This window comes from Sphaerodactylus townsendi, linkage group LG07 (genome assembly GCF_021028975.2).
Source record: "Sphaerodactylus townsendi isolate TG3544 linkage group LG07, MPM_Stown_v2.3, whole genome shotgun sequence".
Taxonomy (NCBI): domain Eukaryota; kingdom Metazoa; phylum Chordata; class Lepidosauria; order Squamata; family Sphaerodactylidae; genus Sphaerodactylus; species Sphaerodactylus townsendi.
The window spans coordinates 106,017,228-106,044,254 of NC_059431.1; the positions used below are offsets into that span (position 1 = coordinate 106,017,228).

A 27,027-nucleotide genomic window follows, 5' to 3' on the forward strand; every position below is an offset into this window, starting at 1 on the left:
CAGGAGCACGGCCTTCTGGGGTGCTGCCATTTCCTGCCCTGTGACAGGGCGGGAAACGGCAGCGCCCCAGAAGGCTGTGCGCTCCTGCGGCTGCGCGCGCGGCCGCCTACCCCCGTCCTGGTTCACAAAGGTGACCATCTGGTCACCTTATATTATGATACTGTTGCGTTGAAACAATAATTTGGGTAGTATGGCATCATATCCCTGCTGACCTCCCTCTCCTTCCCAAAATCCACTCTCTCCATGTACTGTTCTAAAATCTATAGGAATTTCCCAACCTGGGGCTGGCAGTCTTAGCAAAAATAGGTCACTTTCTTTTATCAGTGTGGAGACTGCAGACTTAATTTACCAGATATTTAAATGGAGTACTGTTCTATCATATAGACCCAGCAGCAACAAACTGTCATAATCCCATAGACCTAGAGAAGGAAATGTTAAATCCATGTCCATAAAATGGTGATATGGACCACTATCCTCACCATCATTCCCAGGGCGTTCCCTGTCTTTCTCTGCGAAACTGCTGGGAATTCTTTCCTTAGTTTTACCAGACAGAGGCAGCTAGAAGGACATTTTCATAAGATTCCAGAACAAAACAACCCCCAGGATATAGAACTACAGTTAAATTATGGTCAGGGTGTTAGACATATAGTATTCTCAGATTTCAAATAATCATAATTTACAAAAATCCTTGTCGTTCCTACTTTAAACTTAACAGAAGTTACCACCTTAACTTGCACCTTAACATCTGCAGTGATGATCAATGCACACCACACATGGGATTAAATACTCCTTCTTTAGGGTTCTCTTAATGGTTTGCTCTTCACAGTGGTTACTGGCATGTGACTGTCTCCTCTCACAAGTGATTGGGCCAAAGTATGACCACCCAGAGTGTTGTCATTCTCGGGTCTTGCGATTGTAGTAGGTGGCTCCCGAAGCTCACTTGGTTCCATATTTAATTTGACGAACGCAGTGGGTTCTACAAATGGATACTGGGTGACACTGTGGTCATGACCTGGCTGTCTGAAGCCGGAGGGAGTTGGATACAGTCCATTTGCTGTCCCTCTCAAGTCATCGTTCATTTCTGGGGAGACCTTCTGGATGCCTGCCAAGGCCGTCGCATCTGCGGTGCCCTCTGGAAATGGCAGCTGACCGGCTGTGTTGCCTGGGTTGGATCCTGCCTGGCCTGCTGGAAGTAGCCCCTCTTGACCTTCAGGCAGGGCTTCAGCCTGGCCTGAAGGGATCAATACTCCTTGCATTCCAGGAAGAAGTAACCCAGTAAAAACCTGAGACTGTGATTGCTGTTTGGGGAAATGAGAGACAATGCATGTTAGGATCTTAGACTGTGAGCACAAATCACAGAGGAACACACACAGAGCTGCCTTGTGCTGAATTGTCCCATTTGCCTGTAGACTCAGTATTTTCTATTCTGACCAGCAGCTACCACCTGAAAATTGGCAAGGAACAACTGTGCTTCCTGGTTCCAGTTTCTCCATAATGGAAAAGGGTGATGGACTGAAACCCACTGGAGATCATAAGAACATAAGAACATAAGAACTAGCCTGCTGGATCAGACCAGAGTCCATCTAGTCCAGCACTCTGCTACTCGCAGTGGCCCACCAGATACCTTTGGGAGCTCACATGCAGGATGTGAAAGCAATGGCCTTCTGCTGCTGCTGCTCCTGAGCACCTGGTCTGCTAAGGCATTTGCAATCTCAGATCAAGGAGGATCAAGATTGGTAGCCATAGATCAACTTCTCTTCCATAAATCTGTCCAAGCCCTTTCTAAAGCTATCCAGGTTAGTGGCCATCACCACCTCCTGTGACAGCATATTTCAAACACCAATCACACGTTGTGTGAAGAAGTGTTTCCTTTTATCAGTCTTAATTCTTCCCCCCAGCATTTTCAATGTATGCCCCCTGGTTCTAGTATTGTGAGAAAGAGAAAATTTTCTCTCTGTCAACATTTTCTACCCCATGCATAATTTTATAGACTTCAATCATATTCCCCCTCAGGTATCTCCTCTCCAAACTAAAGAGTCCCAAACCCTGCAGCCTCTCCTCATAAGGAAGGTACTCCAAGATCCTACTAAGTAACCCTCACACACAGAGAGAGAGTTTTTCTTGCCACATCCCATCTATCAGTCATTATCCCCAAAAATGGCTCTGTCTTCACTGCCACAAGGGCTAGAAAATTTATCTTCTGTATAGCAAAAGCTATGATGCTTCAGGATGCTGAATTCTCAAACCAGTACCGAATTCTGCAGTCTTCCCAGTATTTGCATGGATTAAATGCTGTCCTGGTGGCAGCAGGGCTCATAAAGGCCATAATAGTTAGTAGCCCGCCAAATCAGCCAAGTGGGCCAAAAACAGTCTGGTGCTGATTGATTCTGACAAGCCAGGTTATAGCATCATTATAGATATCAAGAAGTGAACTATTTACCATTTCTTCTGAGCTGAGCACTGCACCCTAAAATGCAAACAAAAAAAGGGAAGAAGGAGACAGAATTAAAATTAAAGACAAACTGAACAGAGGTTGGTTTTTTTAAGCAAAAGAGTAGCCTTACAAGGTTTTCTAAGTACCAAATTGCAAAAACGCAGGCCATGAGCTTCCCTTCTGTGACACATATTATACCAGTTCATTCAACTAATCAAAATAGGCATATCTTGGATTCTGATATTCAGTACTGAATTCTGAGGTCAGGCAATGACATCAAAAAACCAAATCTGGATATCTGGCAATATAAAAAACTTGCTATCATTTCAGTTTTATTTCTATTTCAATTCAAGTCAATTCCTTAATTCTAGGATCAGGGAGCGGGGAAGGGAGAGAAAATGCTGGATTCTGTTTCACAAACTGCAGAACCTATATAACTTATAAGGTTATATAATATAAGGGGAATGCTGTTCCCACATCATATATTAGCTTCTTGTAGTCACTACACTGAAAAATTAACTGGCATTTACAGTCCAAATGATTGAATGTCATGGGGAAAAAGAAGGGAAATCAAGATACAATATCATAAAGATGGCAGTGGGATGCCAAGACCGTTGTGAATGTCTGGATTCATCCTTGGAGAAAGATGAAACTCCCACATCATTCTATATGGGCTCCCAACATTTTACTTCCGGTTTAGATATGGAAATGCTTATCATCTTGAGCCAGGCCTTGACAGTGAGGTTAATAAAAGTTTACTGTTTCTGTAGAGCTTTGAAGCTCTCAAGACACGTTGCAAATACGAGGTTGGGTCCAACCCACTTATCTGCAGGAGAGACAAAAAAGGAAGAGGGAGCCCCCTCTATCACAAAAAAATGCAATGCTTGGGATTATGGGATCTGCATAAATGATGCATGAAACAAAGGTTGTAGTAAGGAAGAGGACTTAGGTGAAGCCGAGAGAAACAGCTGGCTTCATCCAATTATCACCTGCCTTTACAAGAAGAAGAAGAAGAAGAAGAAGAAGAAGAAGAAGAAGAAGAAGAAGAAGAAGAAGAAGAAGAAGAAGAAGAAGAAGAAGAAGAAGAAGAAGAAGAAGAGTTGGATTTATATCACCCCTTTCTCTCCTATAGGAGACTCAAAGGGGCTTACAAGCTCCTTTCCCTTCCCCCCTCACAACAAACACCCTGTGAGGTAGGTGGGGCTGAGAGAGCTCAGAAGAACTGTGACTAGCCCAAGGTCACCCAGCTGGCGTGTGTGGGAGTACACAGGCTAATCTGAATTCCCCAAATAAGCCTCCACAGCTCAGGCAGCAGAGCAAGGAATCAAACTCGGTTCCTCCCGATTAGAGTACATCTGCTCTTAACCACTTTGCCACTGCTGCTCCCTTGCAATCTGTATTGCAAGTTATTTTAATGGTTATTTTTGTTTTTATGATATTCATCATGGGGCCCTAGTTTTCTGGGAGGCATGTGGTCTTATAAATGTTTTAAACAAATGTATAAATGGGAGCAGTCATTCTCTGACATTGATGGAGGTATGTCAATCCCTGAACCACTTTGGTATACTAATCCTTAGCCCAGTGTTTCCCAACCTTTTCAACGTCGCGGTACCCTTGACCTCACTCTTCATATCTCAGGGTACCCTTGAGGTTCGTTTGATTTTATTTATTTATTTTGCATTTTAAAGGTTTTTTTTTTCTGTTTTTAGCCTGTAGGTGGGGGGAGTGGCAAGCAGGAGGAGGGGAGGGGAAGGAAAGCAGCGTTGACAGCCGCGTTGTTTGTTTGCCTAAATTCGGCATGGATTGGGGGGATTTAAAGGGAAAGCTCCCTTTAAATCTACCCCCCCCCAATCCACGCCAAATTTAGGCACATGAAACGATGCTGTTTTTCAATGTTGTTTAAAACTCCCCCTTCAAAATCCATTTGATTCTGGGGGGGCGGGCAGGCAGTAGTATTGTCATGGTACCCCTGGGACGTGCTCATGGCACCCCAGGGTACCATGGAACCCTGGTTGGGAATCACTGCCTTAGCCATTTAATGCAATTTCATTCCATTTGGTATCTAATTTTTGAGGCTCGATGTGGAAAAAAATGTCATGCCAGATCTGAGGGATGATGTCTTCACAATCTATATGCTTACCTGTGGTCCCATTTGTGCAAATATAATTGGAAGCATCTGCAAAAAAGCAGTAATAATTATATTTAGGCTATTCACTTCTTTTGGCAAACTGCGGATAAGACAATTACTTCCTTGGCTCTGACACTATACACTGTCTTGACATGGCTATCCAAGAAAACCCTACCGCAGTAGTAGTCAGGCTTGACAATAGTAAATGCTTGCTAAAAACATTTTTTTCCCAAGTAATTCTGTAAATAAGGGAATCGCTGGCAGGGACTGAGAGAATTGCTGCTCTATTAAAAGCTGGTAGAAGAGCAAATTTTGGAGGAGTAGTTTGTTGCACAGGAGAGAGAAAATCTGTACCTTTGAAAATCCTTTCCTCTACAGAACATTAGCAGGCACATGAATTATGCTGCCCGTTGCCCCGTCTGTCGCAGCCATTGGTTCCCTGTCTAAACTGATACAAATATCTGTACAAAGTCTTTTATGCTGGAATGTGCCTGCATTGGTTCTCCTGAGGAGGAAAAGCAGGTATATTTAAAAAGCACTTTCCCAAAGTACTGAGTATGCTTCATAGTAATCCTGATCCAAAACTAGGAAGACCAGTCTGTGCTCAGTAGTGAGCCTTGTAATTCCCCTCCTCTCTGCCTCCCTCCTCACCTGTCTGTCTTGGGGAAACCTACTTGTAACAAGGAAACAGGTAACACTGGAGGAGTGGGGGTGGCCATTTCTCCTACCATGCTTATCCTAGCAATGAGCAAACTCAGTCGTGTTTAAACTTCAAGTGGGAAACAAATTGTGAGCAGCGTTCTCAAGTGCTAAAGATCTCAGCATTACTAACAAGGATCATGAAAGGCTGGTCCGACAGTTCGGCTCCATTCTGGTAGTAGTAATATTCTCTTGTTAAAGACAGGAACCTCAAAAGAACACATCAAATTGTGCTAGGCCAGATTGGAAACAAATGGCTAAGGTGATTTTTGATGACAGTTTTCTCATTTACACCTCAATGCTATTTCAGCTCTCATTTTATTCAGGGTGGCATTGTTGTTGCTCATCCCTATCTTTTCATGAGTTCTCTGGTGAGAGAGAATGAACTAGCATCATCATCCTTCCCATTCATACATACTGTGGAATGCATTGACCCCCAGCCATGGTGGTCTTCCTGTGACCTTCCAGAGATCCATTTGTTTGTTGGACCCACCATCTCTTCCCTAAAGCAAAGAGCTGATATAGGCTTTCCTCCACTTCATTGTGTAGGAGATAACCCCAAAAGTATCCCTGCACAGGTGTCAAACTTACAGCCCTCCAGAGGTTCAAGAACTACAATTCCCATCAATCCCTCCCAACATGAGCATTGGCTATACTGGCAAGGGCTGATGGGAATTGTAGTTCATGAACTTCTGGAGGGCCGCGAGTTTGACACCTGTGCATGTAGGGAATGCTCTATTGTAGGAGGATGCTTGGCTTGCCATCTCTCAACACTTTGTGATTGGCTTCAGCACCAGTGGCAGCCATTTTGTGATTGCCTCTCCCAGACAGTCATTTTGTTGTGGTGCCATCCACAGACTCAAAAAGTAGGGTACCCCTGATCTAGTACATGCATACATAAAGAGATGAATGAACAACATTGTAAACAGTGCAATGGTTTATCGAGAAAATCAGATGAGCTTCAGCACTGTACCTATCACAGTCTCCTACACAGGAACTGATGTGTTGGTTAAATAGATGGGAACTAGCCAATATAGATGGCTAAAGAGGATATAAAATACTTGCTTGTGGTGGGGGCAGCAGTTGCTGTGGGACGTTCATTCCACCCCCTGGTAAAGGTAGGGTTTGTGTTGAAGGTAATCCTCCAAGTCCTAACAGAGTAATAAGCTATATGACAAGCAGGGAAGGAACAGAAACCATTAGAAACCAGTCAAAAAGGCATTGAGAGCTAAACTGCTTAGAATTAGATGTCCGTATATGAACTCCTAATAACTGGCAAGCTGTTATGTTTAATTCCAAAAATAATGAATGGCTGATTGACTGGGTTGCCCATTCATGCCTGAAGTTTTGGGGGCGGAGCCTGAGGAGGGAGGGGTTTGGGAAAAGGAAATACCTCAGCAGGATACAACCCATCTTCTAAAGTAACAATTTCTCCAGGGGAATTGATTTCTGTAGTCTGGAGATCAGTTGTACTTCTGGGAGATCTCCAGGCCCTACCTGGAGGCTGGCAACGCTAAAGATATCTATCTTTTGCTCACACAGTTCTTGATTAACAGGTACTAGGGAGCATTGCTCTTTGGTATCCAGCCCTTTTCAAGAGCAAATTGAATTTTGTCAGTGCGGGGCTTGAACTTGGAAGATCCGTAGTTAAGATACCGATGTACAATGAGTACATGTGGGAAGAGGAGATGTAGGTTCCTCATTTCCTTCACCTTCAGACAAAAACCTGCGCTCACAATTATAGCTGGAGGCTCTTTTCAGCTAACTGAATTCATTTCCTCTGCAGTGGTCTGTTCTGTGCTGATTCGAAGGCAAGAGGGTGTGTTTTTATTCCGTTGGTCAAAAATGTGCTATAGATATATAATCGTCCTCTATCATATTATGAGTAATTTCGAAATTAATTTCATCACCTGCAGACTGTAATCCGTCAGGCTGTGAGTTTTATGGTGCTCCAGTGACCAGGTGCATGTATTCCCTGCTGGTGTGCTGGATATGAGATATATCCTTCCCCACACCCTCCCACTCCCTTCCAATTCAAAGATTTAATTTTTAGAGATCTTGGGGAGAAAGCAGACGCTTGTAAAACAGCGTCTAGTGAATTACTTCTAGTGAATTACTTTCTAGTGAATTACTTTCATTCACAATCTTACACACACCAAATGGACGAATTGGGATAGATACCAGCAACTACAGAAAATCCCTTGAAAATAGGGACATATAGCCCACATTTTATTCACACTTTTCAGCCAAACAAAACATTTGTACGAGGACTAATCAAAGTGGTATCTTCTGATCTCAACACAGCTATCTCTAAAATTAATACGGTGCTAGTCATTACACACTGAGACTGGATTTGTTTGTGAATTAAAAAACCTTGCAAAACAACAAACAAATGGAATGCCAAATTGAGGGGGGGCACTTACAGTATTGATGTCTATTGGAATCATCTGTGTGTAAGGCAACATGTTCAAGCCAGGCATGTTCAAGCCAGGCATGGGCTGTAAAACAAGGAATGGTTGAGGTCTGGCTTGTTAAGGGCACTTCCGCACATGCAGAATAATCCACTTGCAATCCACTTTCAATGCCTTTTCAGCTGGATTTTGCTGTGCGAAATAGCGAAATCCACTTGCAAACCATTGTGAAAGTGGATTGGCAGTGCATTATTCTGCATGTGCAAAAGTTACCAAAATAAATACTGCAAAATCATTTAAGTCTCGGTACATCAAACTATTGGCTAGGCAAAAGAAAAAGAAAAATTAGCAAGTCCCATTTGTGATGTTCATGCTGGGTATTCTAGAAGTTAGATTACATCCATCGGGACTCCACATTTGCCTGAAATTGGCAGAACTTCACCTATCTATAGTTATTGCTTGGAATAACATGTTTCCTTCGAGGTATCCATATTTGATCCATTCGACCATTCAATGCTCTCTATGTATGATGTCATGGTTAGAGTGTCAGACTACAGTCTGGAAGAATCAGGTTTGAATCTGAACTGGCAAACCACCCCATAAACATAATCTGTCTACATCTTTATCTTTTTTTCAGTATCGATAGTTCTGCAGAAGGATGTGCGAGAATTGCTATGCTACTATAGCTGATCTGAGCTGGGAAATCCAGGAAGTATTATTATTATCTTGCCAGAAAACACAATTTATTATCCTTCCAGCTCCAGATCTTCGAGAAAGGGGAACACTTGGAACCAGAAGTATGTCAACTGGAGTAAGAATCTGAATGTAGAACGTAATCCTCTCCAGGTCCAGACGGTTTCATTTTGCCAGGCTGCGCGAACGATACGGGCGCGCATGTTGTGCCTGGGCGGGACCTCGGCGTGCCCAGTGAAGCCCACGCTTCGACGCGATGGGGTGGTAACGGTGCCGCACCAGGATGCTATTTTGTAGGCATGGGGATCCAGTGGTTGACTGTTTGTTTGTTCAACGCGTTCCGGCAGTGTTTGCATTGCGGCGTGCATTCCTATTGATTATTTATTGCACATTAATCAATCAGCACAATAGATGATCTATATATTTACATAGATGAGATACATTGTAAGTTTAGAGACCACATTTGCTGGTTATAAAAGCCCATAAGACATGTGTCTACCACTGGAATCCCCGAAACCAACAGTGAAGAACAGAGAGCTGAAGACGTTGACAAAAATATAAATATTTTGTGTATTATCAAAGACTATCACAGCCAGAATCAACTAGCTGTGATGGGTTTTCTGTTATTATTTATTGATTATAAAAATAAATGAAACGAGGAGCATTCACTGGTCTATTCTTGGAAGTGACTGAGATCATTTTTGCATATGTAAAATGTGTCTCCAATTTTAATTCTCATGCAAAAACACTGCACCAGATACCAAAAGACTGGAAATCATTGCTCCAAGCAGTGACCAGTGAGAATCAATTAAAAAGCTGCTTGAACATCTGGAGGTGGTGATAAGTAACTTCCAGAGGAATATTAGAAAATGTACAAATTCTCTTAGTCAAATGTACAGATTCTCTAAGTCAAAAGTAATTTAGGGTAACTGCCAAGGTCTTACTTGCTTACATCGTCACACCCCTGTTTACTGAAGATAAGAGGAAATGTTTATCCAGATAGTCAAAGGAATATATTTAGTGAAAGTGGTTAATATGGAAGAGTTGGGGAATCCCTAGTAAGCATCAAATAAATAAATAAATAATAAACAACCTGGAGAGAAACCGCTCTGCCCCTTCAACAGGCGGTTTGGGGATGTTATTTACCAGGTGATGTTATGTACCTTCATGGCATGAAAAGCAGTCCATTTCCAAACACTAAGCCTGTATTAAAGAGGCAGGACATTTTTTTCACCAGGTTGTTGGCAACTCTTCTCAATATGCCAAAAACTTTGCTCCAATTTGGAGCAGGACAAGAAGTTGTAAGTAGGAATGTGTTTGCTACTGAAAACAATGTAAACATTTTCGAAATGTGGTAAAGATTCCAAGTATGTCATATAATATATTACTAAAGAAGTAAATCAACCATTTCCATGAAAAATAATAGCTCAACCCAAGCAAAATTACTGTACACATCCCAAGCTTTCTTACTTGCAAGTTTGTCGTTCCTAGATCCAATGGGATTCTTGGAAGAGTCTTGGGGAAATTAATAAATGGCCATTCAAGTGGAGTAGCCTGTCAAAAATGGCAAAGAGACGTCTTTATCAACAAGTAGTTTAAAAATGTAATCTGACAAATCAGCTATAAGTAATAGAGATAGCATAGCTTGAAAGTTCTAGATATTGATCATGCAGTATACCTCCTCCCCCCCCCATCCCCCCCAAAAAGTTAAATCTGACTAAAAGTGATGAAACGTCTTTCCTGAGAAGTAAATCCAGTGGAAATCAATGAGACTTATTTCCAAATGACTAACTTTAAGATAGAAGCATTCCATTCTGAAATCATTCCAAGTCTTCTGTTTATAAAGTAAGAACATAAGAACATAAGAACAAGCCAGCTGGATCAGACCAGAGTCCATCTAGTCCAGCTCTCTGCTACTCGCAGTGGCCCACCAGGTGCCTTTGGGAGTTCACATGTAGGATGTGAAAGCAATGGCCTTCTGCGGCTGTTGCTCCCGAGCACCTGGACTGTTAAGGCATTTGCAATCTCAGATCAAAGAGGATCAAGATTGGTAGCCATAAATTGACTTCTCCTCCATAAATCTGTCCAAGCCCCTTTTAAAGCTATCCAGGTTAGTGGCCATCACCACCTCCTGTGGCAGCATATTCCAAACATAATCCTGCGTTAGCGTGAAGAAGTAAGTTTCCTCTTTATTAGTTCCTAATTCTTCCCCCAGCATTTCTTTTCAACAATAGAATGCCCCCCTGGTTCCTGAGTATTGTAAGAGAAAGAGAAGAGAAAAATTTCTCTCTGTCAACATTTTTCTACCCCATGCATAATTTTATAGACTTCAATCCCATATCCCCCCCTCAGGCGTCTCCTCTCCAAACTCAAAAGTAGTCCCAAAAGCTGCAGCCTTTCCTCATAAGGAAGGTGCTCCAGTCCCTCAATCATCCTCGTTGCCCTTCTCTGCACTTTTCTATCTCTTCAATATCCTTTTTTGAGATGTGGTGAGCCCAGAGACTGACACACAGTACTCTCCAAGTGTGTGAGTCGCCTGCGACATTATATAAGAGGCATGACAATCTTTACAGTTTATTATCAATTCCTTTCCTGATTATCCCCAGCATAGAGTTCGCCTTTTTCACAGCTGCCATTACATTGAGTTGGCTTATTCCCATGGAACTATCAATTAAGGCGCTTAAAATCCCTTCTCCTGGTCTGTGACTGATAGCCAAACTGACCCTGTAGCCGATGTGTATGTGAAGTTTGGATTTTTTGCCCTATGTTGCATCACTTTGCATTTTTGCTACATTGAACTGCATTTGCCATTTCTTATTACAGCTCCACCACCTAATTTATCCAAGGTCCGGCTTGGAGCTCCTCACCATATCCTTTGTGGTTCTCACCACCCCTACATTAATTTAATTGGTATCATCTGCAAACTTGGCCACCACGCCTACCCACCCCTACTTCCAGGTCATTTTATGAATGGGTTAAAGAGCACTGGTCCCAATGTCACGGATCCTTGGGGACACCACTCCCCACATCTCTCCATTGTGAGAGAATTTCCCATTTTACACCCACTCTTTGCTTCCTGTTTCTCAACCAGTTTTTTAATCCATAGGAGGACTTCCCTCTCTTATTCCTGCTTCATTGAACAGTTTACTCAATAGTCTCTGGTGAGGAACTTTTGTCAAAAGCCTTTTGGAAATCCAAGTAGATCAATGTCCACTGGTTCCCCACTTATCCACATGCCCTATTTACATCCTCAAAAGAACTCTAATTAAGTTTGTAAGACAGGAGTTTACCTCTGCGAAAAGCCATGCCATGACTCCCTCTCAGCAGGTTTTGCTTTTGTTACATGTTTCTTATAATTTTATCTTTAATGACAGATTCTACTAATTTACCAGGAACCAGATGTCAAACTGACTGGCCTGTAATTTCCCGGGTCCCCCCCTAGATCCCTTTCTGTAAAGATTGGTGTGACATTGGCCATCTTCCAGTCTTCAGGGATGGAGCCTGATTTCAAGGGATAAGTTACTGCATATTAAAATTAGAGAACATCAGCAATTTCATGCTTGAGCTCTTTAAGAACTCTTGGGTGAATGCAATCTGGGCCAGAGATTTGGTAGCATTTAGTTTATCAATGGCTGCCAGAACTTCTTCCTTGTCTACCACACTATCTTAGTTAGTTCCCTCAGATTCGCCTCCCTAAGAAGCTTGGTTCAGGCAGTGCAGGAATTTTCCTCTCACCTCCTCTTGGAACAGATTGAAGACAGATGCAAAGAATTCATTCAGCTTTTCTGCAATTCTCCCTGTAATAAATCTTTTAGCACACCCTTTGTTCCTTTGTCATCTACTTGAACGGGCTACAGCTTCCCTTGCTGGCTTCCTGCTTTTGATGTACTTGAAGAACTGTTTGTTGCTGGTTTTGATGTTCACAGCCATGCGTTCCTCATAATCCTTTTTTGCCTCCCTTACAGCTAACTTGCTTCTCTTTTGCCACCATTTGTGTTCTCTCTGGTATTCTTTATCAGTTAAGTTGGACTTCCATTTTCTAAAAGACATCTTTTTTTCCCTAATAATTTCCTCAACGTCCCTTGTTAACCATGGTGGCTTTCTTTTGGACTGGGCGCTGCCTTTCCTAACCTGTGGAACACATTCCAGCTGAGCTTTTAAGACTGTGTTTTTAAATAACCTCCAAGCAAAGTCTGTTAAGTCACAGCAACTCAAGCAAGGGGCTTTCAAGGCAAGTGAGAAGCAGAGGTGGTTTGCCATGGCCTTCCTCTGCAGAGTCTTCCTTGGGGGGTCCCCTGTCCAAGTACTGACCCAGCTTCGCTTTCAAGAACTAATGAGATTGGGTTATACCATTGGAGTTACCAGGTGCCTGCTGTTGATGAGCAAACTGTTTTTAATGGTTGTTGAAGGGTTTCAGGGTCGGAATCTAAACTCTTTGAGCCCCACGTATCTCACAAAATGTCTGTTGTGGGGGGAGAAAGTGACAGAGTTTGTAAGCCACTGTGAGATTCCTTATGGTTGAGAAAACCAGGGTGGAAATTCAAACTCCTCCTCCTCCTCCTCCTCCTCCTCCTCCTCCTCCTCCTCCTCCTCCTCCTCCTCCTCCTCCTCCTCCTCCTCCTCTTCTTCTTCTTCTTCTTCTTCTTCTTCTTCTTCTTCTTCTTCTTCTTCTTCTTCTTCTTCTTCTTCTTCTTCTTCTTCTTCCCTGAGTCTTGGCATTGTCCTTCAGTTTGAACTTTCCAGTTTTGTAATGTACTGGCCCAGTCCAGTCCAGTCCAGTCCAGTCCAGTCCAGAACCTTTATTAGGCATATAATCAAGAAAATGTCAACCCTTAAAAAAATCACTCATTGTTACTTTGTAAAACACGCCTTAAAAATATGGCAACTTCTTCCCAATATGTACTGGCCCAATCCATCTGCTGTTGTACAATGTGCTGTAAAGATTATCACTTATTATTTTTAGAATAAATAGAGGTGGGGACCTACCACAAGCTTGAGCTGTGGAGGCTTATTTGAGGAATTCAGATTAGCCTGTGCACTCCAACACATGCCAGCTGGGTGACCTTGGGCTAGTCCAGGGGTAGGGAACCTGCGGCTCTCCAGATGGTCAGGAACTGATTGTATTCCCATGGCACTGAAAGCATGGCCAATTGGCCATGCTGACAGAAAAACTGATGGGAGGTGGATCCCAGGCTATCTGGAAGCCACGGTCTGAGCTAATCTGGTCTTCTGAGCTCTCTCAGCCCCACCTACCTCACAGGGTGTTTGTTGGGGGGGTGGGGGAAGGAAAGGAGATTGTCAGTCCCTTTGAGTCTCCTTATGGGAGAGAAAAGGGAGATATAAATCCAACTCTTCTTCTTCTTCTTCTTCTTCTTCTTCTTCTTCTTCTTCTTCTTCTTCTTCTTCTTCTTCTTCTTCTTCTTCTGCACACTCAGTTAAAAAGTATATATATAAAAGCAGCAATTAGGAAAGAATTATCTTCACATACCACACCCAGTTTTCTGGTATGGAATGTGACAGCAAATGTATATGTGGTCGACTATAACACATGAGTAGAATCTCTGTTAGCAGAGATATTCAGGCACCGCCTTCCCCTAGAACTAAGTAGATTTGCTTGATAGTCAAGTTTCATTCGCCATATCAACCCATTAAAACTCTTAGTTTCCAGCCTACTCACAGTGCCTTGCTTAATGAACCTAGGCCGAAGAGTTCTCCTTCAAAAAACAGGTTTCCTGTTGACTAAAGAATGGTAATTGGCACTGATCTCTGATTTCTTTCTGCCCTAGCAATGCCAGCCTCCATAGCAACAAACTGAACAAAGATGGTATGTTCCATAGGGGCATGTTTTATACGTCTTACCTCATTGGGAAGCGGGTTTGTTAATGTAGTCTGATCTGGAACCAACTTTGCTGGAGGCAGTCCAACTGCAGGTTTTGACGGTTGCTACCCTCAGAAAATAATAAAAAATTAATAATGAAACAATGTGATCTTTAAAAAAAAAGATCACCCATCTATTTGTTTTATGTCTTTGATTCGGAAGAACAATACATTAGAATGGTTGTACAGAAATGTTTAGTTAAAATCTTGTTCTTTGATCCGATGCTTAGTAATTTCATTCATGAAAAAGAAATATATAGTGGATTATGGCTGTGGTGTTCAAGCCTCCAAAACAGAAAAAGGGCAAAAAAAAAGACTTCTATGTTTCCTTCTGCTACAAGTTGCAGTAGTACATTAATGCTCCGTTGTCATCCCCTTGCTACCCTTTTCATGTAACTCCATTTGCCTTCCCTTGTAATTCTCTCTATGGTTTCCCTGAGCAATCGACATTTCAGGTTCAGTAGCAAATTAACTTAGCTCCGAACTGGTGGACAGGAATACAGAACTGAATCATTATCTTTTCTGCAACAAGGGATCAAAAATTCCGGAGACAGCACAGGCTGCCGACCTGACCTCTCTGGACAAAATTAAACTTCAGCAACCTTTCGGAAAAGAATATAGACAATACCTGGGTTTGCTGTGGATTATTTCCCAAAGCTCTGTACCTCTGCAGCAGTCGTAACATCTGACAAATTGAAGGGTAGACAGTTTTATGCAGCTTGTAATATATTTGAATTCTTCATCATAACAGAAGCAACATGAACTATTCATATTGTGCGGTGTACAATGTGCATGCCGCATTTTCCTTGTAATACAGCTGGGTTTTTTATACACACACAACTGAAATGTAGACTGTCCATTTGCTAGCATTAAAACAAAACAAACGTTTTGACTAAGACAGTGATCTTCAGTGTGACATCTGCTGGTGGGACTCCTGATGCCCACTGCCTTCTTTCAAGAAGCATCTCTTCCCCAATGAAAAGAGCCCGTCATGGCTTTCTCCTACCTCATTGGTGGAGGACAGGAACGGCTTCAAGAGAATTCCAGAGAGGTCTCTGCATCTGTGGAGAGCTCCCATTCTGAAATGGCCACCTCCACAAAGAGAGAACGTTTGCCTTGAAACCTTCCAACATTTTGTCATTAGACCCTGTGCCAGATGGCAGACATTCTATGGTGGCACTCATTCCCCATTCTTCAATCATGCCCACCAGCTCCAGAAGAATGGAGAAACTTGGACTTTTAGAAAATAGGCTTACTAAAAAGCAAGACGCCAACATAAACGGCACTGTAATTTCTTTTACGTACCCCGAAACCTGTTCAATAATCATGATTGTGCTCCCTTTCATCACTAATTAATACATCAAAGAAGAAGCCAAATATTTGCAGTATGCCATAATCCTGAGTATCTTTTGGCTGCACATAGTAAACTGCTTTAAATCCTAGTAATGCCGCTGAGAATGAAGTGCTTAACTCAACACAGCTTTGTAGCCTTATTTTTTTTTATCTTGCCTTCTGTCCCATTCCCAGAAGGAAGATGGGTGTGTGACATGGAGGAAGGGGAATAAGGGAGGATAAGACCATTGGTCTACCATAAAGGAAAAAGGGATTTTAAGGATGAACACTAATCCTTAAGCAGGAAGGGAGAAAGAATGTGGTTGGATCCAACCACCCTCCAAGGACCCTTCCTCCAACACAGTGGTTCTCAACCTTCCTAATGCCGCGACCCTTTAATACAGTTCCTCATGTTGGGGTGACCCCCAACCCTAACATTTATCCATTTTACAGATGGAGAACACTGATGCAGAAAGTCTTAGGCGACCCTTGTGAAAGGGTCGTTCAACCCCCAAAGGGGTCCCGACCCCCAGGTTGAGAACCACTGCTCCAACAAGAAGCTCTTCTTCCAACAGAGCAGCCTGTGAAGTTAGAGGAATACTCCTTAGGGTAGAGGAAGGTTTCAAATCTTGCTCAGTGCAGTGATAGGACAGTGGCACAAAGCACAACTTTGAAGCACAACTTTGAAGCACAGAGTTCAGCCCTGGGGCACAGTTCCCTGTGACATTCTTTTTTGCAGGCCCCATTGAACTCTGGGTATTTTTGCAGTTCCTTTTAACAAGGCTTGGGCTGGACTTCCGGGCAATTAGGCGACCTAATTAATTGTAAGCGGGGGAGGGGGAACATTTGGATTTTGCTGCCTGGGACATCAAAATGGCTTGTGCCATCCTTGGCCATTTTCCCGCCACATGCCTCATCATTCACAGTTGCCAAGTACAAGTTCTTCAGGTTTGACTCTACTCCTAATTTACCCAGCAGTTTAGATGCTAAGCCGAGGAAAAGCAGTGAATGATGGTATCTCCTTCCATAGACAGTGGGTGAGATGCACTTAAGTCCTCTTCTGCATTCTGGGATGCATTTGAGGGCAGGGGAGTACCTGCCAGAGGGACACGGGATATCACATGTCCCCAAGCGCATGCCATCTAATCACATGGGGGGCGCCTGGCCTGGGCCACACTTGCCAGCTCTGGGCAGTAGACCTGGGCACTAGCGCCGGATCCTGGCAGTAGACCTGGACTCCGACACCGGGCGGTAGACCTGGGCACCAACTCCAGGCAGTAGACCTGGGCACCAGGGGGTGGGTGGAACAGAAAAATCTGATTTTGTTCCTGGACTCCATTTTTCCTAGACATGCTTCTGTTTGAGGGGCATTCTTTATGACAGTACCAGACCCAAAATACCAGGCTTTTTCATCTCATTTCTGGCAAGCACCAGCAGGTGGACAGTACCAGGGGACAGACTGTCAACACAGGGAAATGTTATGGCAAAGGCCATACCAACAGGATCCATAGCCTGGATACTGTTTTTCACATGAATCACAGACATGGAAGGACCTAGCTCAGTGGTGGCGAACCTATGGCATGGTGCCAGAGGTGGCACTCACAGCCCTCTCTGTGGGCACATGCACATAGAGTTCATCATGTGGGGGGGAAATTGTCCCCCCCACACACACACATCTAGGCTAGCCTGGACTGCTGGACTTGATGTGCGTGCATCTCAGCGAGCAGGGAGGACGCGGCTGGCGGGCCTGGTGCCTGTGCTCCAGGTGGCTGCTGCCCGGGGGATGGGGGTGGGGGCAGAGGTGGCAGAGATGCTAGAGAGGCACAGAGCGGTGCATGTGGGACTTACTGGAGGCTTCAGCAGGCTGGCCCCTGCTCGAGGGGGTTATTCAGGTTAAATTGCCGCATTGGCACTTTGCAATAAATAAGTGGGTTTTGGGTTGCAATTTGGGCGCTCGGTCTCGAAAAGGGTCGCCATCACTGACCTAGCTCTTCCCCACTGTGGCCTGCTTTTGTCTTGATAGATTATTTATAGATTTATAAAAGAATACTCATAAAATGTAGTGTTTTTATTTAAAAAATATTTCTAACAACAGAGCACACAGATAATCCCACATGGCTTACCTCTCTGCTGTTGCTTGTAGCAAGGGCTCTAGTAAGTTCATTTACCTGAGGAAGGAAGGGAATTCCAGATGTGATACATCAAAACGTATCTGAGCAGCAATGTTAATATTAATCATTCGCTGTGCGTAATCTTACATGCTAGACATAATAAGACATTGCAGTGGCTCATGAATACTTACGATCGGCACATATCCTCTTTACCGCTGTGACAGTGCAACACTTCAAAACATGGCTGAAGGTCAGGATAGCAACATCACAATATAACTACTGCCTAGTCTCAAATATACCATTCCTAAGCAGGGTAATTGAACCAGTGGTGCACTGGCGTAATGCCCATTGGGCAAGGTGGGCAGCTGCCCAGGGCATCACCTTGTGGGGGGCATCAAAATGCTGGGTTCGTTTTTGGGTATTTTAGTGGTTTTCCATTTGTGGCCTGCAGGGGGCGCAGGTTTTAGGCTAGTGGCACCAAAATTTCAGTGTGTCATCAGGGGACTGTCCTTATGCTACCTCCCAAGTTTGGTGAGGTTTGGTTCAGGGAGTCCAAAGTTATGGACTCCCAAAGAGGGTGCCCCTATCCCCCATTGTTTCCAATGGGAGCTAATAGAAGATGGGGCTACAGTTTTGGGGGTCCATAACTTTGGCCCCCCTGAACCAAACTGCACCAAACCTGGGGGGTATCATTAGGGCAGTCTCCTGATGAGACACTGAAAATTTTGAGACTGTGCCTTCAGAAATGTGCTCCCCACACAGCCTGCAACCCCCATTGACAGCAATGCAGAAAACTCAATGCAGAACAAAGATTCTTGGGCAAATTTCTAGGATGTTCCTGCAGGGGGTTCCTGCAGGGGGTGCATTTTTGGATGTATCGGCACCAAAAATTCAGGGTATCATCTGGAGACTCCATTTCTGACTCAATTTCTGTCTGTTTTCACACCTGGTTATGGGACCAAAACAAGCTTGGTCATCCTGGTGGATGCCAAATGGTGCCACAACCGAGAAGGTCCATTCTTGGGTCGCTACCTGTCTAGTCTCCCAGTCCTAACCCCAAAATACAGTCCAGAAGGATGCTATGATTGATGGTATTGAAAGCAGGTGGATGACCTACACTGGGAGATGAACAAGGGGAGAGCAACCCTGTTAATTCCCCTGGACCGCTCAGTGGCTTTCAATACCATCAATCATAGCATCCTTCTGGACTGTATTTTGGGGTTAGGACTGGGTTTCAGTTCTCTCCCTCTACTGTCATCTTCTGACAGCAGGTGAGGCATTTTTGGTTTTGTTTGATGTTCCCTCACTAACTCTTATTAGCCCTCCTCCCGGTTTGTGCGTATTTTATGTATTTGCATGTTTCTTTTGTATTTAATATGTTTTATAAAACGGAGATGAAATATACCAAGCAGGGCCTGTAAGGTGGAGTTATTCCACCAGGTCTTTGGTTGAGGCCACCCTTGAGTCCTCCTAAACTAACAATAGTTGATCTGGGGTGCTGTGTGGTTTCCGGGCTGTAGGGCCGTGTTCTAGCAGCATTCTCTCCTGACGTTTCGCCTGCATCTGTGGCTGGCATCTTCAGAGGATCCTCTGAAGCCACAGATGCAGGCAAAACGTCAGGAGAGAATGCTGCTAGAACATGGCCCTACAGCCCGGAAACCACACAGCACCCCAGTGATTCCAGCCGTGAAAGCCTTCGACAATAAATAGTTGGTCTACCTTACCCTGAGCACTTCTAACCTGTTTCCCCCTTCCTCTTCCTCCTCCTGACAAATAGAGACTAACTGATGTCAGAATAGGGGTTAGCAGTGGTGGGATTCAAATAATTTAACAACCAGTTCCAGTGGTGGGATTCAAATAATTTAACAACTGGTTGTATACAAGCACCATTTTAACAACCGGTTCTACAGAAGTGGTGCGAACCGGCTGAATGCCACCACTGAGGGTTGGGACAGTTTTTTGGCTAAATATTAAATATTGCATCAGTATAAGTATTGTATTTTAAATGCTAATTCTGTTTTAATTTAAGATGCCTTGAGCCCAGCCCTGGCTGGGAATGGGCAGGGTATAAATAAAATGAAATTTTTAAAAAAGGCTTGATTTAATTGTTTCAAATATCGCACATGAGTGCATTAAAAAACTTTTTAATATTTGAAATGTTTCAATGCCTTGGGGACCCAAAACTGGGTGGAAAGGTAGCATTTAAATACATAAAACAAATACAAGCACTGCATGGAGAACGGTGCCAGAGTGCGAGAGATCTGGACATAATTTTTTCTGTCTAACGAAATTGACAGAGTTTGTGAAGCAACAGAAGTGTGTGAGTGAGATGTGACGTTGTGTCTGTGGTAGGAAAGAGTGGATGATGTTTTTTTATTCTTGTTTGACAGTTTTCCAGGGTTCACTCACCCCCCACGTGTCTTTTCATCCTGAATAGTTTAGCCCATGGGGCATGGAGGCTAGCCTTGGGTCAAACCATTTCTCAGCGACAGTGGGAGTCATCTCTGTGGGTCTTAATTGGTAGGAAATGGCTCTGTTCATGTACCTATCAGATCTCGGTGGTGGTGACCACTCCTAGGTGAGGTGAGGTGAGGTGAGGTGAGAGGGCATGCTGAGTGTTGATGTGTAGGCAAATAATGGTTTTGAGTTGGAAGAAAGAGGCCCCTTCCGCACATGCAAAATAATGCGTTTTCAAACCACTTTCAGAACTGTTTGCAAGTAGATTTTGCTATTCCGCACAGCTTCAAAGAGCACTGAAAGCAGTTTGAAAGTGCATTATTCTGCATGTGCGGAATGAGCCAGAGAGAAGGAAACAGATGCTGTGAGTGCACTAAAATGTCTCAAGGGGTGTGCATACGCTTTCCCTCCTAGCTACCCCATGTGCTCTGCTTTTATGCTTATTGATAAACCAAATAATACCCAAACATCCATAAGTCTCAAATTCACTCCTCCAAAAGGACCGTCATGGGGGGAAAGAGAGCATTTACCCTAGAACTTCTTGCTGTTCAGAGAAATGGGAAGCATATAATAATGTCGTACATTTTCTTGACACTCCGAGTGCTACGATGAATGGGGTAGTCCCATTTTCCCTTACAACTATATTTTTCTTGATTACACTGGGATTTTGCTTAATTATAGCTCATCTTGTATTTCCTGCATTCCATGGGCCTTGTTTACAATTACTTTTTGCATATATGTCTGGAGGGGTGGGCTGGGAGGGGAAAAAAGATCTGTAACAAGAGCCCCACCCCCTCCCCAAAGGATGGAGGAAGGGAGAAAGAGCATCTCCTTCACCTACCTGGGGTTGCTGGAGAACTGTTCCAGCTGATCTCCAAGTGACGAACTGACGTCTGGAGGACTGCTCTGTATGGTAGACTCTGTGGCAGTGTCCCTGATTGAAGTCCCTCCATTCCCCAATCTCTACCCACCTTAGGCTCCAACCCTAAAATCTCCAGGAATTTCCCAACCTGGAGCTGGCAACTCCAGGTCTTCACTGTACTGTACACCTTCTTTCCCACCCCACATGGGATTTGGCTAGACCTGGTGCCTCCTTTTTTGCCTCAGTGAGGCTTGCAGTAGCTGCTACCTATGCACACAAAGCAAAGACCTCCAGGTCTGGGCTGGGGCAGCCCCACCAGAGGACAGTGTCCCAGACCAAAGGACTACTGGGACTTTTCCTGTTGGCCTTTTTATCTTTTTATTTTTTTTAATTATTATTAGTTTTATATACCGCCCTCCCCCTGAGGGCTCAGGGCGGTTCACAACAGGTTAAAACATATATTAAAACATAATTTAAATACCAATTACATAAAAACAGAACCCATTAAAAATGTGGATGGCGTCTGGCTACTCCCCTCCCCCCCCCTTGTGCCCACGGGAAGCCAGATGACACGGTAGATGTATTTTTAACCAGGCTGGCCAAATGCCTGGCGGAACAGGTCCGTCTTGCAGGCCCTGCGGAAACTCTGTAAGTCCCGCAGGGCCCTGATCTCCCTAGGGAGCCTGTTCCACCAGGTAGGGGCCAGGGCTGAAAAGGCTCTGCCCCACATCGAGGCCAGCCTTATCATTTTTGGGCCAGGGATCATGAGTAGGTCCTCCTCCGAGGAGCGGAGGAGCCTACCAGGGCAATATGGTCAATCTGCCCTTGAATGTTGGCCTAGCAAACACCCCTGAGAAAGAGGGCTCTAGTCCATGAAAGTTTATGCTGAAATAAAAAATTGCTACTCTTCAAGATGTCATGTGGCTCTTATTTATTTTCTTGGAAGCTAAGTGCTGGGATTTGGCAAGTGCCAGTCACACAATCCAGTAGTGAAGGTGTTAATTGTTGCATGCTAATTAGTTAGTGAGGTCAGAAGTCAGTGACCAGGTAATTGAAACCTATTGGTCAAGTAGACCTGGCATGGACTACTTGCCAGTCTGCATGTAGGCTTTAGATATATATTCTTTGTTACACTCTGCACGTGCTCAGTCAGCCTTAGTCGCAGGCTCAGTTGCAGGCTCAGTCTAACTCTCTGTGTGAGTAGTAGCCATGTGATAGTCTAAGTAAGCTGGCAGTTGGAGATAGCTAGTTAGAAAGATGTTTCTTGTTTTCTTCCAAGTTACCCTTCCCTGTTAGTAAGAAAACTTTATTTCAGTAAAGCAACTGTCTCTGCCTCCTTATTGCGCTAACTCTGCAGCAGTGGCGTAGGAGGTTAAGAGCTCATGTATCTAATCTGGACGAACCAGGTTTGATTCCCCGCTCTGCCGCCTGAGCTGTGAAGGCTTATCTGGGGAACTCAGATTAGCCTGTACACTCCCACACACGCCAGCTGGGTGATCTTGGGCTAGTCCCAGCTTCTCGGAGCTCTCTCAGCCCCACCTACATCACAGGGTGTTTGTTATGAGGTGGGAAGGGCAAGGAGATTGTAAGCCCCTTTGAGTCTCCTGCAGGAGAGAAAGGGGGGATATAAATCCAAACTCTTCTTCTTCTTCTTCTATAAGTATATTTCTCCCAACAGTAAGTTAGATTGAGAGAGCATGACTGGCCCGACTTCATCCAAGTGAACTTCATGGCCCAACCTGATGTAGTGGTCAGAGTGTCAGATTAGATCTGGGAGATCTGGGTTCAAATCCCTAGTCTGCCATGGAAGCTTGCTGAGTGACCTTGGGCTAGTCACACAGCCTACCCTAACACACAGGGATTTTATAAGGGTAATAATGGAGGAGAAAAGTGGAGTATAGATGAAGGAAATAAATAAATTTGTGCCCAGATTTCCTAAATCCTACACAGACATTCTAACCATTACACTTCCAAATGCTTCTAGTTTTTGTCATTTTAGAGACTTGCGATTCTTCTAAGGATGTTGTTGGGAAAGGAACATTCAAGTATTCTTTACTGTCCATCATATGGTTAATCAGTGAACATTACTTTAGAATACAGAAGTGACCGACAAGACATTTCTGGGTGTTGTTTACATATACTTTAAAGGAAAAAGTGATGAGCAGTCTAGATGCACAACCCTACAACGGAGACGGTGCTTAAATTATTTTGTTATTTGTGTTATTCTGCACCTGAAAACAAACTGCATTTCAAAGCACCCTAAATGAGTAGTGAAAAGCATTCTAAAATTGTGCTGGAAAATCCTGCTGAATCTTCTGCCGTAAACTATGTGTTTGAAGAGCTCTGAAGTAGGCAACCATTTGCTAAGGTCAGGGATTCATGGCTACACAGTAGTTTCTGCCTAATCCATCCTTCACATACTAGGTAATCACTGAAATTTCACAGGCAAGATAGAGACATCATAGGATGATAAGAGGGACCTTTCTCTTTTATGTTCCCTTTCTTCTACTACCCCACCATCACCTTCACTACGCTGCCGCAAGAACGCTGCCTAGAGAAGATTGTAGAGACTTTCCGCGCGGACCTTTTTGAGGCAGGAAATGAAATGTACCCATGGAGTTCTACATTGTTTTAACCCCCTAACGTTTAATTTCCAGCCTCAAAACATTTTAAATGACTCCCTTTTTAAAAATGATTCTCTGGCCGAAACGTTTTGAAAACGTCTTTAGCTGCTGTGTGATCTATTGACTATGTTTCCCACGCTTCTTTGCTTCCCTGAACTTCCTCCTTGGTGCCATTTTGTAAGCTCACTCTTTCTCCCCTTGCCTATTTATTTATTTCTCTGTTTGTTCTTTTATTGGGGGGGGGGCAGTCTTTGAAACATCAAATATATGAGGAGTATAGAATGCAGCAGAAGGTTGTGAATCACTGAAGCATCGATTCAACCCAGAATTGAAAGGTGGGGGGATCATTTAATGGCGGCCAGGAATTGTTTCAAGGGGATGAGTGCAGACATACATCATTGCAAAGGAGTGGGGTGAACTGAAAACATTTTTAAAACGTTTTAGGGGATTTGTGCGATAAGGGCCAACATGTCTTGGCCCATCTACATGGGCTCCTTGTTTGCTTCCAGGCCCTGTTCAAGGTGCTGGTATTGACCTGTAAAGTCCTCCATGACTTTGGAGCTTAACCACCCCCACTCTCATACAAACCTTCCTGACCACTACAGCCATCTTTCAGGGCCCTATTTTAGATGCCCCATTAACTGAACCTAGATGGGGGCAACCCAAGAAAGGGCATTCTCCATCATGACCTAAAATTATATCAGTCCTCAATCATTGTCTTCCATCAGTGGATGAAAATGTCTCTGTTTCATCAGCATTCCCTTACTCTCCTTTATTTTTAATTGCTGGTTTGATATTATATACTGTTTTTAAAGAAAGATAGAGCTGGAAGGATTTCAAGGGTCATCTAGTCCAGCGCCCTGCACAACCAGAAACACACAATTACCTTCCTCCCACTTACCCAGTGATTCCTGCTCTATGCCCAGAGGAAAGTAAAAAAACCAACCCTCTTGGATTCCTAGCCAATCTGGACTGGAGGAATATTGCTACCTGACCCCCAAAGTGGTGATTGGCGTTACCCTGGGAATGTAAAAAAGAGCTGTGAGTGCCAAGTACTGACACAGCCCTTCCTGCCATGATCTGTTTAGAAGAAGGAGAAGAGGAGGAAGAGGAGGAGGAATTTGGATTTATACCCCACCTTTCTCTCCTGTAAGGAGGCTCAAGGTGGCTTACAAGCTCCTTTCCCTTCCTCTCCCCACAACAGACACCCTGTGAGGTAGGTGGGGCTGAGAGAGTTCTGAGAGAACTGTGACTAGCCCCAAGGACACCCAGCAGGAATGAAGGAGTTGGGGAACACATCTGGTTCACCAGATAAGCCTCTGCCACTCAGGTGGAGGAGTGGAGAATCAAACCCGGCTCTCCAGATTAGAATCCACCTGCTCTTCACCACTACGCCATGCTGGCTCTCTGTGAGTTGGCAGAAGTTGATTTTTAATTGCTGTCTGCCTTGTGGGGACTTAATTGGGTAGAAATGTGGGATACAAACCTTTTAAATGGATAAATCTCCTTCCCTATCAGCTATGCCCGCAATATGTTATGTCAGGAGAACCCAATGGGTTCTGACCCTTCTGACCCTTCTCTGCATAGCCCCAGGCGTAAGCACCCTTTCCTGGCCATGTATGGCTGAATAACAAGAACATTGAATTTTACAGTGAAGTGTGCCCTCAGTTATATTTCACTAAGAACGTTGTGCCTTGACTGGTAGATGTTTGGGAAAAACAGAAATAGCATCACTTACATGAGGGGAAATATCAAGCAACATATACCAAAGAAGCCTCCTCTCTATCTCTCATTCATCTAGCTGTAATGCCTGGGATGCATCACAAATAAGAGTTCACTGCTGGGAGGAAATCCAGTGTAAAATAACTTATGAATGACCTATTTATTTAAATGTGGTAACTGGGCTTCTTGTGACCCAACCAGAGAAGTAGCAAGTCATGTCTTTCCAGGAGACATTATCTCTGTTGTCTTTTATTCTTGGAACAATCTTTGAAAATAGACAAACATACTGCCTGATTCATTGTATTCTGTCTAATATCTGTGTGGTCCGAGGTATCCAGTTACTAAAACCCCCTGAAAAAATGGACATTTTTGGTATGACTTTTCGTTTTAAGGAAATACAGATGGTGACTCCAAATAAGTAAAGGACTTCCAGTCCATCCAGAAAGCTGCTTAGTTGCTAAGCCTGAAAGGGGCAACTTTTTGAGTGTATATCTCCCTCTCAAAAAATTATTAATGTAGTTCTATGCAATTCACAAACGTGAAGCCTGGCACATCTAGTTCGTAGCACTCTACTAGTTTTGTCTGGTAGGAGGACATCTGGAACCCCATTCCACAGCTGGAAACAAGAGCTCCTTCCAGGTAGGGTTGCCAACTAAAGGTTCAGAAATACCTGGATATCTGAGGATGGAGCCTGAGGGAATAGAGTTTCAAGGGGAGGGACCTTAGTAGGGCATAATCCCACACAGTCCACCTTCCAAAATGGCCATTTTATCCAAGAGAAGTGGAACAACACTTTCAAACAACTAAGCCATTGATGTAGTCTGGAGTTCAGCTGTAATTCCAGGAGATCTCCTGCCCTATCTGGAGGCTGGCAGTCCTATTTCCAGGCCACCAGAGAATTTATGATTCCTAGAAATGTCTGGGAAAACTACAGTTCACATCTAATAGTAAAACAACACAAAACAAGAGGCATGAAATTTCTTCATTGTACAGAAGAAGCCATATTTCTCTAGGACAGGAGAAGCCATATTGCTCTAGTGCTGTGCCAATTTAGGGTTAGGATTGTAGCAGCCAGAGTCCCATATCTGAACTTGTAATAATCAAGTTTAATACCGCGTTTACCAATACAGACACTCTATCACATTTTATCTGCACAGCTTCCCCATATGGTAGGTGCGGCGCCACAGGCTGGGCCGAGGTCACCCCGTGAAGCTTTATGTCAGACTGAGGATTTGAATCCAGGTTTCCTTATTCTTCACTGTACTAAGCATACCAAATATATGCATTACCAGAGAGAGAGAGAGAGGGAGTGAGTGAGTGAGTAAAAGCTGAGTAAATTAAAAGCTACTCACTGGAAAGGCGATGGTCAATCCCAGAAGAGAGAGCAACAGAATTACCATCTTCATGTTTCAAATTGGTACCTGCATGAAGGAATCAGAAATCCTGTTTTGTTCTGTGTCTTTTAAGCACAAAGTTACTCACCACCTGGCAAACTTCTATCTCGGAAGCCACATGCAAGCCTGACGGTGCAGAAAATCTATGTCGGAAATCTTACCACGTAGAAAATCTGGAAGGAATAATAAAATAGTTTGGGTCCCACTGTGTTGATGAAACACTTCTCCTTGTAGCAGCAAGCTTATTGAGATGTGAAGGACTCCTGCGTGTATTTAAACTCTC

At 43.8% G+C, this 27,027-nt stretch overlaps 1 protein-coding gene across 1 annotated transcript; it reads right to left on the bottom strand.

Annotated features, from left to right (window-relative positions):
* Positions 1 to 31: 31 nt before the first annotated feature.
* Positions 32 to 27,027, bottom strand: AMTN (amelotin). Its single transcript, XM_048503806.1, has 11 exons — positions 26,906 to 27,027; positions 26,703 to 26,771; positions 17,698 to 17,742; positions 14,871 to 14,927; positions 14,225 to 14,308; positions 9,836 to 9,919; positions 7,685 to 7,759; positions 6,327 to 6,428; positions 4,575 to 4,610; positions 2,441 to 2,467; positions 32 to 1,298 (listed from the first exon to the last, which is right to left on the bottom strand). Exons 2-11 carry the CDS (start codon positions 26,754 to 26,756, stop codon positions 795 to 797), a joined length of 1,068 nt encoding a protein of 355 aa, XP_048359763.1. The 5' UTR covers positions 26,757 to 26,771; positions 26,906 to 27,027; the 3' UTR covers positions 32 to 794.